This window comes from Sorex fumeus, unplaced genomic scaffold (genome assembly GCF_029834395.1).
Source record: "Sorex fumeus unplaced genomic scaffold, SorFum_2.1 ptg000044l, whole genome shotgun sequence".
NCBI classification, from domain to species: domain Eukaryota; kingdom Metazoa; phylum Chordata; class Mammalia; order Eulipotyphla; family Soricidae; genus Sorex; species Sorex fumeus.
In genome coordinates, this window is record NW_026606101.1 from 51,471,196 (window position 1) to 51,483,921 (window position 12,726).

A 12,726-nucleotide genomic window follows, 5' to 3' on the forward strand; every position below is an offset into this window, starting at 1 on the left:
GCTGGGCTGTGTCTGTGCCCGCCGGTGCTCCAGGCAGCCCAGATCACTCACCCAGAGGTGTGGTGACAACAGGAAGTTCCTGAGGGACTGCGGGCAGGTCCCAACCCCTTCAGCAAATCTGACTCCTCCTCTTTTCAATAAAAGGTCAGGTATGTTCTCCCTCACACCATTTTATGTCTATGTTCATATCATAATTTATATTTGCAGAGTTCAAAATAGTTTCATTCTTTGTGGGCGGGTTATGAGCCTTTTGGCTTGGTGTGTTGAAATCAAGCAGGATTGGAGATATTTCCCTCTCTTGTGCTTGTGAATGAAACATATCCAGCTAGTAATCTGTTGGTCTGTGTACACAAAACAACTTTTCACGTTACTTTACGCAGTTGTTTCTCATAGGGAGATCTTTCGGTTTTATTAAGAAATTTTATGAAGTCCAACCATATTATCTATACTTTTCAAAAGAATGCTTCAGATGAAATAATACTTTGTGTCTGTATATATAATATATATATGTTTTTTTAATTTATATTTTTTCCTATACAGAACAGAGTTCTCATCCCCCTATCCTTTTGATTCTTCGTTTTTATTTTTTTGCATCACATCTGGCCGTGTTTAGGGTTTACTCCAGGCTCTGTGCTCAGGTATTGGGGACCAGATAAATTACCAGGCATCAGCTGCATTTAAGGCAAGTGCTTTACCTGCTGTACTATTTCCCTGGCTCCATAAAAGAAAACTAAATGCAAAAACATTAGATATTATGCTAGAAACCATACACTTTAGGGCTAGTGCCTCAAAAAAAAGTGAAAGTGTTTGCAAGATTTTCTCTAGTCTGTGGGGGTTTAAAATAGATTAATAAAGGTACAAACAATTTAAGAATACATTCATTTTCAGTCACGTATCAGACAAAAGTCACTAGTTAATTATTATTGTCTGCTGTCAAAAGTTATTGAAGGAATAGCAGCCCTTATATAAGTTTATCGGTTCCATATATCTGCACTTCATTTGAATAGCAGAAAATTTCTTCCAAGAAGTAGGTTCTCCAGATGCTTTCCAAAGAAGCTGGACATCAGAATCAGCTGGAAGTTTTTTTTGGGGAAGCATTCAGTTGTAGATGTCTGTGTCACACCTCAGGTATAAAGAATGGCAAAATAAATAAAAAATAAAGAATGCCAACGTTTCCTAACACAGATCTGCAGACCTGAGTGCTGATCCATTGTCTTCTAGTCACGGGCTGTGTGGCCTTAAACAAAACATTTTAGTTCTCTATGCCTTAGTTTTCTCAACTGTAAAACGAAGACAGTGAAACGACAATAACTATTCTGACCTCATCTGTCACACATTTTCAGCTTTTTCTCCTCACAGTGGGGAGGCCTTGCCGCTGCTGCTGAGAGAATAGGAGAGAGGTTGTCTGTGAGATGTGAGAAGCAAGAGTACCTGAGGAACTGTGAGGCTGCTGCTGAATGACTCCCATCGAGCCCTTGAATCTGCTTTTGTCCTTTGTCTCCTGCTTAGAGAGATTAAGGTTAGATATATCAGTAGGAAAACCAAACATATGACCTGTTAGCTTTTCCATTTTTCCACTTGCTCTAAGCATTGCTAGTTGAAAATGACTGCCCTCTGGAACAAGCGGGGTTATTGTTTCATATTCTCTCAGGAACCTGTCATGCAATGCTTTGCTACCCTATATTGGGTTAGTGTACATGCCGGATAAATATTTGTTGAATTCCTATCAGTTTTAATACTATGCCAGTGTTTATCTATGCGGAGCAAATGTATATTTTCCTGGAAACTAGCCCATTGTAATCATGAGAATCATTTCCGTTGGGAATTCTCTTTTTGTTTCTGTTAATGAGTTTCCTGTTGATGGGCACTGAAGGTCCCAGAACTTCCTAACTCTGTACTCCTGAATACTCCCAGCATTCAAAACAGCATTAAGAATCCATAGAAGGGGTGGGAGCGATAGCAGAGCAGGTAGGGCATTTGCTTTGCACACGGCTGACCCGGGTTCGATTCCCAGCATTCCCATATGGTCCCCTGAGCACCATCAGGAGTAATTCCTGAGTGCAAAGCCAGGAGTAACCCCTGAGCATCACCGGTGTGACCCAAAAAGCAAAGAAAGAAAGAGAAAGAAAGAAGGAAAGAAAGAAAGAAAGAAAGAAAGAAAGAAAGAAGAAAGAAAGAATCTGTAGAAAACCCATCTCTGAATTCTTGAGGATATTGAGAAATAGTAAATGTAATGAAATAAACTGGAGTTCAAAGAAAAGGAGAGGAGAGAAAGAAAGGGCCAGAGGATGGGTCTGGCTATCAGTAAGCACCACAGGGCAGTGGGCCAGTTCTCTTGATTGTGTTATGGGAATAAGAATCTACTAGATACGCATGCCACCGTCCCAAGTTCTATCCCCAGCATCCCATATGGTTTCCTGAGCACCGCCAGGGTAATTCCCGAGTGCAGAGTCAGGAGTAACTCCTGAGCATCACCAAGTGTGCTGCCCCCAAAAGAAGATTGCATAGACTAAGACCCATAGAACTGTGTGCAAATATGGTAATTTCTAAATAAGACCTGTATATGGTATAAATATCAATTTTTATAAGCTCATTCAAGTCATTAAGGATGCTCTACTTGGGGGAAACTCAATGAAGGTACACAGAACTCCCCTATATTACTTTTGCAATTTCCTGAGAACCTAGAATTAATGCAAAATAAAAGTTTTACAAAATTCCAATACGTCAGCTCATAGCTGTTTGAATGTTGACATATATTCAGGGTATTTTGAAGAAAGCAATTTCTTCACTTCTCACAGCCAATCACAAGTGACTGGGAGTCAGATTTCTCAATACCCTGATAAATGCTCCTAACAGAAGAATATCAGAATTTTCCAAATTTCCCATCGAGTTTTGTGAAAACAAAATTTTAGCCTTATGACAATATAGAAATCACTTGATATTGAAAGGGATAGGCAAGCTTCCAAGTATACAAACAGGAAAAGCAGGAGAACAAGTGTAACTGAAATGAGGGGAGGTGGTTTTATAACCCTCATTGACTTCAACAGTCAAGAAAAAATAACCTATGTCCTATCTGCACCTGCCCTGGTCTAGGGTTCAAAGTTGGTATATGACTCACTGTAACAGAATACCTTTTTGTCTTCCGAATGACTTTATTACCTCTCTCACTTGATCTGTTTGTAAAGATAAATGATTGTGTTTCTCATTTAATATTCTCCAAGTGCATCAGGTGCATTTTCCTAAATTTAACTATTTGTTTCATTTTTCTCATTCCTTCATATTGGACATCTATTGAGCTTCCATTAGAAAAATAAAGACAGTAAGAAAAAATAGCAGTGACTCCATATCCCTAAGAGAAGGGATATGTTTCCTGGAAGAAGAGTGGAGGAGGCAGTAAGAGACTGGGACACTCAAGTAATGAGCCACTGGAAACGTTTTATACAAAGGTGCCTTCTGAGTGGGGTTTCAGAGGCTTGGCATAAGTTTGCAAGAAGGTGGAGAAAAGGTTTTCCTGGCAAAGCAGCAAACTTGAGGCACAAGGAAAGTGTGGACTGAGAGATTGTTTTGTATAAATAGGCAGCTTAAAGCCTGTCTGGGGCTTTTGTTTATTAATTTATTTATTGCAGTTTCAGGGATTCAGCATCTCACACATGTGAAGCAAGTGCTCGGCCACTAAGCTACATCCTCATCCTAAATGTGATGAGAGTCTGCGAAGAATTTCATGTCATGTTCAGGAGACTGAGTTTTATCTTCAAATAAGGGGGGAAATTACTTCTTTTTTGTTACTTACATGCTAATATCGATCATAATGGCACAAATAGACATAATAAATATTACAGACTAGGGTAATATGCTAAATGTGACAAATAATATGTAACTATGCTAATTTATTGAATAATGTGGATGATTTTCTTGTTATTTCGTTATAAAACAAGGACTACATTTGCACAGGACTATCCTGGTTTAAGAAGTGGTTTTCCCCAAAGAGGCAAAAAAGAATAGTCGAAGTGACATCTGCAATTGTTTGTTCATTGCAGCACTCTTTACAATAGCCCGAATCTGGAAAAAACCTGAGTGCCCAAGAACAGATGACTGGTTAAAGAAACTTTGGTACATCTACACAATGGAGTACTATGTAGCTGTTAGAAAAGATGAAGTCATCAAATTTACATACAAGTGGTACTACATGGAAAGTATCATGTTAAGCAAAATGACTCAGAAAGAAAGGGATAGACATAGAAAGACTGCATTCATCTGGGGAACATAAAGTAACAAAATAGGAGACTAACACCCAAGAATGGCCAAGATTAGTACCAGGAATTTTACTCCATGACTTGGAGGCCAACCACACATGCTGGGGAAAAAAGGAGCTCAGATAGAGAAGGGAACACCAAATAAAGGTGTTGGGAGGATCCTCCCAGGATGGGAGAAGTATGCTGAAAGTAGACTATAGACCAAACATGATTGTCACCCATTGCCTCTTTTGCAAACCAAAACACCCAATAAGAGAGAGAGAACAAAAGGGAATGCCCTGCCACAGAGGCAGGGTGAGATGGGGGGGATGGAGGGTGGGAGGGATACTGGGATCCGTGGTGGTGGGAAATGGGCACCGGTGGAGGGATGGGTATTTGATCATTGTATAATTGAAACCCAAGCACAAGAATTTGTAAGTCTGCAACTGTACCTCATGATGTCTCACTAATAAAAAAAAAAAAAAAGTGGTTTTCAAGAAATAGAGCCACTTCGGAGGTAAAAGAGATAGTACAGTAGATGGTGAGCTTGCTTTGCACTTGCCAGTTCTGGTTCAATCCCCAAAATCCCATATGGTCCTCAGAGTACCACCAGGAGAGATTCCCAAGTGTAGAGCAAGGAGTAACCCCTGAGCATTGTGGGATGTGGCAGGAAAAAAAAAACAGCTACATTTTGGCAGGGGTGGGGATGGGGATAGGACTGAGTGAAAATTTTTGTTGTCGTTGTTTTTGGGTCTCACCCGGTGATGCTCAGGAGTTACCCCTGGCTCTGCACCCAGGAATTACTCCTGGCGGTGCTCGGGGAACCATATGGGATGCTGGGAATTGAACCTGGGTCGGCCACATGCAAAGCAAATGCCCTACCCGCTATGCTATTGCTCCAGCCCGGGGGACTGACTGAAAATTTCTTATAATGTTTCAAACAGAATTAATGCAAGTTCAATGCTCTTTTTTTTTTTAATACTCTGAAATAAGAGTAAGAGGGGATTTTTAAAAATGATCAAGGCCACAGCGATAGTACAGCAGGGAAGGCACTTACCTTGCACGTGGCCAACCCAGGTCCGACCTCCAGCACTATACAATTCCCTCCAAATACTGCTGGGGGAACAATCTCCCAAATAAACTATCGAAGGCTATGTTATATATTACAAATAAATTTGAAAGTCTGAATGAAATGGATCCTTTTGCCTGTCTTTTGGGGCGCACTTGGTGAAACTCAGGACCCACTCCTGGCCTATGCCCGGGGATCACTCCTGGATGGACCGGGATGGACCGGGGGGCCCACAGGCAGTGCCAGAGCCTGAAGGAGAGGGTTCAGCTGCGTAAAAGGCAAGCACCCCACCGCTGCACTCTCTTCTCTTGTCCTGAAATGGATTGTCTTAGGGACTGAAAATAGATAAAATCGAGAAAAGAAATAAATGTAGTGCCAAAAGAAGAGGTAAAAGTTATTGACAAAAAACACCCACTTTTCCCAAAGAGCACATGCACACTCAATTGTGTGAATAAATCCTCTGAAACAAAGGACAAATGGTTTCTAGACTGCTTGACTAGGTAAAGTAAAAGCATATTGTAACTTTCTTACCTTGTTTTGTGAAGTGAATATAGCCGATAGGAAAATCTATTTTAGAAATCACACATAAGAAGAATAGCACAGTACATTTGAAGAAGAAACTGTTTTAAGCAAGGACTGCGTGTACAGACAGACTAATGTTTCTACTTACTCAAAGTTCTTAACAGGAGGCTGGAGCGATAGCACAGTGGGGTGGGTGTTTGCCTTGCACGAGGCAGACTCAGGTTTGATTCCCAGCATCTCATATGGTTCCCTGAGCACCAAGGATTACATTTGCACAGGACTGTCCTGGTTTAAGAAGTGGTTTTCAAGACATAGAGCCACTTGCCTTGCACTTGCCAGTTCTGGTTCAATCCCCAAAATCCCATATGGCCCACCAGGAGTAGTAATTCCTGAGTGCAGAGCCAAGAGTAACCCCTGTGCATTGCCAGGTGTGACCCCAAAAAAGCAAAATAATAATAATAATAATAAAGTTCCTAAAACAATAACAACAAAAATTAATTTCAAGGGACTGGAGTAATAGTACAGCAGGTAGGCGTTTGCTTAGCATGCAGCTAACTGGTTTCAGTCCCCAGCATCCCATATGCTCCCTCAAACACTGCCAGGAATAATTCCTGAGCGCAGATCCAGAGTAACCCCTGAGCATTGCTGGGTTCACCAAAAAGGAAAAAAAAAAATTTGAAAAGCGTTTCCAAATATTTAGTGTCCATTGGTACCATGTGCTTTTGATTTAGTTGGAGCTTAGTTTTCAAATACTGTTTTATTTTCTTTAAAAAATTTTATTTTATTAAGTTTGTTTACAATAGTTTATTACCTTTAATATTTGAACAGGGCTGGAGCGATAGCACAGCGGGAGGGTGTTTGCCTTGCACGCAGCCAACATGGCTGACCTGAGTTCGATTCCTCCACCCCTCTCGGAGAGCCCGGCAAGCTACCGAGAGTGTCTTGCCCGCAGGACAGAGCCTGGCAAGCTACCCGTGATGTATTCGATATGCCAAACACAGTAACAACAAAATCTCCCATGGAGACGTTACTGGGCCCACTCGAGCAAATCGATGAACAACGGGAGGTCGGTGACGTATATTTGAACACTAATCCCACCACGATTACACCTTCCTAACACCGTTCTTTCGAATTTTCCCACCACCACTCAAGCTTCCTCAAAAGCAGGTCCTAAATAATTTATTTTGTATTGTTTTTTATGAATAATCTGCTAAAAAGGCTCCAAAAAAGTTTCCTTAGAGGAAAGTGTGAGAAGATTGTTTTATCTCACCCTGGAGCCATTAAGCCCTGGTATAAGAGATTACTGGGCTAGAGTGATAGCACAATGGGTAAGGCTTTTGCCTTGCACTCGGCAGACCACGCTGACCTGGGTTCGATTTCTCTGCCCCTCTCAGAGAGTCCGGTGAGCTACCGAGAGTATCTCGCCTGCATGGCAAAGCCTGGCAAGCTACCCATGACGTATTTGATATGCCAAACACAGTAATAAGTCTCACAGTGGAGATGTTACTGGGTCCACAGGAGCAAATCGATGAACAATGGGAGGACAGTGCTACAGTGCTATATGAGATTACTAACATGTTGTTACAGGTTAAGTCTTTGTGTGTGTGTGTGTGTGTATATATATATATATATATATATATATATGTGTGTGTGTGTGTCAGGATGAGATTGGATGCCCTCTACTTTACACTCCATCAAATGTTGTGTGCTACTCTTGGTACCTCTGTCAAGAGAGGCTGTGATGAGATGTCAAGAGGCTGTGAATGTAGCCACGCACTCCAGAAATTCTAAAATTTTAAGTAGGGTGATACAGCTGGAGTTAAATTTTTAACTGGATGGTGACTTTGGGGTCTGGCAGCATCTCTGCAGCTTGTGGCTCTCTTCCGAAATTTATTTGTGAATCTCTGGATCATGGCTGTAAATGAGCTTATACGGCATCAGAGGCAGTTTGTGGGCCTGATTGCCAGGCTCCCAGAAGAACACAGAAGTGTCAAATACTGTTTTACAATCACACTTGTTTTGATTTTTCTTTTATTTATTTTTGTAGATTTTGGGCCATATCTAGCAGTGCTTAGGGTTTACTCCTGTTCTGGGCTCAGGAATCACTCTTGGTGGGCTCAGGTAATCCTATTGGTAACCAAGACTCAAACCTGGGTCAATCACAAGCAAGGCAGATGCTCTCTGCCCAATCTCTCTAGCCCCTTATTTTTTCCCTAGCTGGCATTGGTCCTAAGACTCCCAAACCGAAACCAGTGTTAGACTATCATTGTCTGTGGAACTGAGAAGTGACTCAATGAAAAAGCCCACCCCTGGATTTAGGAAGGTCCATTTTTTTTTTTTTTTTGGAGGGAGGAGAAAACACTTGGTGATGCTCAGGGCTTATTCCTAGTTCTCCTGATATTACTCCTTGTCCCTGGTGGTGCTCGGTGTGCACCTTATGGCATGCGAGGGATCGAACCCGGGTTGGCCGCGTGCAAGGCAAACATCCTTTCCTGTTGTACTATTGCTCCAGCGCAGAAGGTCCATTCTTAAGCTTAAGAAGCTTAGGCCTCCCTCCTTTGGACCTGTGTATTTTCTAAAGGGCAGCGATCTTCTATCTCTCCTGCTGCTTGCTTTCGGTGGTCTCTATTTCCTCCACCCTGGGGAAGCCAATGACGATGGGTAGGCGAAGGAAGAAACGAGGGCCAGGCTGAGGACCAGGCTGGTCGGTATCAACTTCAGTTTATTCCTATCTCCTTTTAAATTTCCTCTGATTCCCCTTCTGCTTCTCTCTCTCAAACCCCTTCATTCTCCTTCTTGCTCCCCCCCTCATTCTCCTTCCGACCTCCCAGCCCACTCTTACAGCCTAGTTTCTATAGCAATCACATAGGGTGGGGATACATAGATGGGTTGAACATTAACAAATCAAAAAGAGAGGTAAGGCCACTCCTCCAGGAGATTAATGCAAGGACACAATCTTATCTAAAGTAATTACTCCAGATTTCTAGGAGATGTGCTCAAGGCAGGATTCATTCAAGGTGTGTTACTTTCTGCTTTCCTCAACTAGTCATCCACTTAAATAGTTGTAGGAAATTTACTTCTAATATTTCTAGCAATGTCATTTTGTATGAGCACAGTAAGAGATATATCAAACTTAAAGTTTGGTTCTTCCTGAGGACATCTCACTATATATTCCAGAGCACAGTCCCTAGGTTATTCTTCCTAACCCCAGCAGGGTCCGAATCTGGTTACTTTTGGATTATGACAGCATTTGTCCATGATCATATCGTCAACTTATAGTTGAGTATTGTGGAGCTTTGGCCTGGCCCATTTCGATGCCAGGGTAGGTCACAGCTTGCCCTGTGTCCATTCTGTCCCTCTTTGGGACCCTGCTTTTGGGGTGCTAGGAACTAAGGGCAACTGAGTCAAGAAAGCAGATACCCAGAAGTAAATAATTTTTGTAGTCAATCAACTCCCAAGTTACAAAAGCATAATATTATCTGTCTTCCTGTATCCATACAGAAAGGACATTGCTTTAATGTAAACTATGTAAAAGACATAACTTACAATACAAGTTCAGTGTCCTTAGAAGGATCTGATCTTACAAGTTAATAGAATCTGATCTGGGGGAAAAGGTGATTAACTGGTTGGGGTGGCGAGCACAAAGAAATGGGAGTGACTTGGGAGCACTTTGATGGGTGTAACCCGATAAACCTAAGCTCCCTGTGGCAAGGGAGAAAGGACAAACCAATGTTATCCTACATGGACCCTTCCTTATCTCATATCCTCTGAATGAGCAGGGTCTTTTATATCTTGGAAGCACCTATTCTTCTGGCTGCATCTCAATTTCAGCCGCTCCCAAAGATCCCTGTCGTTCTTCTCAGGGTTCCTCCTGGGGTGACTCAAATTCAAGTATAGCATTGCCACATATTTTAAGTCAGCCCAGTCCCAACTCGAGGAAAATCCACTACAGCGTTTTCAGGGATTCCATGATAGAAAATCAGAAACTTAATTAAAAATGGACTTTCGGGGGCTGGAGAGATAGTACCAGGAAGTTGTTTGCTTTGCATCCTGGTCTGTTTCCCGGCATGCGTATGGTTTCCTGTGCACCACCAGGCATGATCCCTGACCACAGAGGGAGAGCTAAGCCCTGAGCACCAACCAGCATCCCCAATTTCTTTTCATTAGTAAATAAGAACAAATGCCTGAGAACAAGACTTCCTCAACAATGAAGACAAAGACAACAAACCATTTTTTTAGGCAAAAAAGGACAAAAGAATTGGGGGGGGGGGGGGTGAGGGATTATCCAAGAAGTCTGGAACACACTTTACTTGCTGAGTTGAAGAGCCTTTATTAACCTGCATAGGCGTCTGAGCCTGAGAGTAAGGGTCTCCGCAACCAATAGTCCAGACATCTAAGTCCAGGCAAAGTTTTAAACATTCCTTATCACATTCTGCTTGACTACATCACCCAACATGCACATGAGCTAAAGCAAGCAAGTCCAGTTACAGAAGCTAGATACTGGTAGTTAGCCTTGAACGGTTAAAGAATTTTCTGCTTGGCAGCTGAAAGGAGTCAAGTGTGACAGCTACCTGGTCTGGACTCAGGTTTTCCCTGGACATCCTGTCCCTGAGTCCTTGGAGTGTCCAGTTCTGCTGCCCAGCTGTGAGTAACCACCTGCTCTTCTGCTAACTTTGGGTCACCTCGTCCATCACAAAAGCATGCTGGGTTTGGGTCCCTGAGAAGGAGTTTTAGAGAATTCTATTTTACAGCGTAGGAAACAGGATTGGGTAGAGCCTGGTGCTGTTTCTCCACAGCAGGTGGGCGGAACATTTGTAGCCAGCGCGAACACATTTTGCAATAAATTCTAGGACAAGGAAGAGCTACATTTGTGTTTGGCACACTAGGGCCAACGTTGTTATCAGACAGACTAAAATCAAAGTCACATTATTAAGACAGCCGTTTCTTGTGTACCCCTACTTGGTCTCTGGAAGGAAATGAATCTACAGGAAGGTGATTTATGTTGGATTTTAGGCACTTGAGTTCCATCTCGTCTATGGGTTCCTGTAGCATTCATTTGGCCCAGAGTTCTTTGCCGTCAAAGACAAAAATTAGCAAACTTGGGGCTGGAGCGATAGCACAGCGGGTAATGCCTTGCATGTGGCCAACCCAGGTTCGATTCTCAGCATTCCATATGGTCCCCTGAGCACCGCCAAGAGTAATTTCTGAGTGCAGGAGCCAGGAGTAACCCTTGTACATCGCCGGGTGTGACCCAAAAAGAAAAAAAAAAACCAATAAATAAAAATAAAAATAATCTTCAAAAAAATTTAGCAAACTTGCCACAATGCAGGGAAAGTGATCAGGACAGACAAGGGAGCACTGTACTATGACAACGAGGCTGAGAAGTGATCACTGAAAGAACTGAGTGCAGAAAGGAGGTAAAGCGATAGGCATGATACGCTATTAGTACCAGTCCTGCGAACCACAGTGCCTAAAAGGACTAGAGACTCCTGGTTGGGCATGGGAGGGAAACTGTGCACTTTGGTGGAGGGAAACTGGGCATTGGTGAAGGGATGGGTACTGGAACACTATAGGGCTCAGGAACAAGTTTAACTTTATAACTCCATTGGTGGTTCAAGAGTAAAGAAACTGAAAGACCTTTGATCACTTCTAAAACGCTGGTAAAAGGAAACATTGTAGCACTGTCCTCCCATTGTTCGTCAATTTGCTCCAGGGGGCACCAATAAGGGCTCCATTGTGAGACTTGTTACTATTTTTGGCATATCAAATATACCACTGGGAGCTTGCTGGGTTTTGGCACGTGGGTGAGATACGCTAGGTAGCTGCGGGGCTCTACGAGGGACGGAGGAATGAACCCGGGCCAGCCTCTTGCAAGGCAGACGCCCTATCTGCTGTGCCTTTGCTCTAACCCAAATGGAAACATTGTAAAACTCAAAAGGAATTGGAAGGCTGGGTCTATATTATTTTGCAGAAGGGAAAATAGCTTTTGAGGAAGGAAAGGGTACTCTTAAAAGACTTGAAGAAACACCTCAAGAAAGAGGAGAGCATCTGTTTGGAAAGCATCTCTCACTTGGGATGCCTTATACAAATTAAAACAATGAGTCTGCACCACTCCAGCAGTCCAAGTTGTTCCAAAAGGAAGACAGAACTCAATGTTCTCGTAATCCCATATGATTTTAGAGCGCTCCTTGGTCACCCCCTCCCCAGCTGAGTCTCCCCACCCTGGAATCACCATAGCAGCAAGAAGTTAAGCATCATCCCACTCAGTGGCCATCAGACAGACAACATCCCCTACTTTGGTCAAAGTGTTGCAGATTTCCACCCAGCTGGACTGGGAAAACCCAAACAAGTTTAGAAGCAGGATTTATTCATGCCTGGGGGAACCCAGATTGAGCTGGAACAGGGCTCAGTTTGACAAAACATCTGATGGGGGTGGGGATGGGAATGAGGCATTTGCAGGCAGCACTCGGGAGCAGAAATTCCCAGTCTTGTTTGTTGCAAAGCAAGGTCAGCACCATTTCAAGGACACGTGGAGCCCATTTTGCAGTCCGGAGGCAAGAGGCTCATCTGGAGGCCTTCCGGGCACAGCAGAGTAGCAGTTTGGTTCCGGAACCGCTGCCTATTCTTGTCTCCAGCTGACGCTCTGTTGTTCAGGATGGAGTCTGGGAGCAGGTCTATTTCCTTCATTCTTGCGGTGGTTGGGAGGTGGGGTGGGGAGAAGGAGAGAGGGAGAGGGTCTATTTTCCACTTGAAAAGGCACCAACTAGCAGAGTCCCAGCCGCCAGTAACTTTAAGTAGGAGTCCTTTTTTTTTCCATTTTATTTTTATTTATTTTTTCCATTTTAGAGGGGAAACTGAGTCACTAAGGTGCCACAAAGGAGGAGTTTATGTATATGAAGGTGC

At 43.0% G+C, this 12,726-nt stretch overlaps 1 protein-coding gene across 1 annotated transcript in view; it reads right to left on the reverse strand.

Annotated features, from left to right (window-relative positions):
• The window catches only part of LIPH (lipase H), a 63,100-nt gene extending 50,590 nt beyond the window's left edge, over positions 1–12,510 (reverse strand). The window contains exon 1 of the mRNA XM_056122034.1: positions 12,369–12,510. Coding sequence (XP_055978009.1) covers positions 12,369–12,510 — 142 coding nt within the window. The remainder of the gene's footprint in view (positions 1–12,368) is intronic.
• Positions 12,511–12,726: the final 216 nt, after the last annotated feature.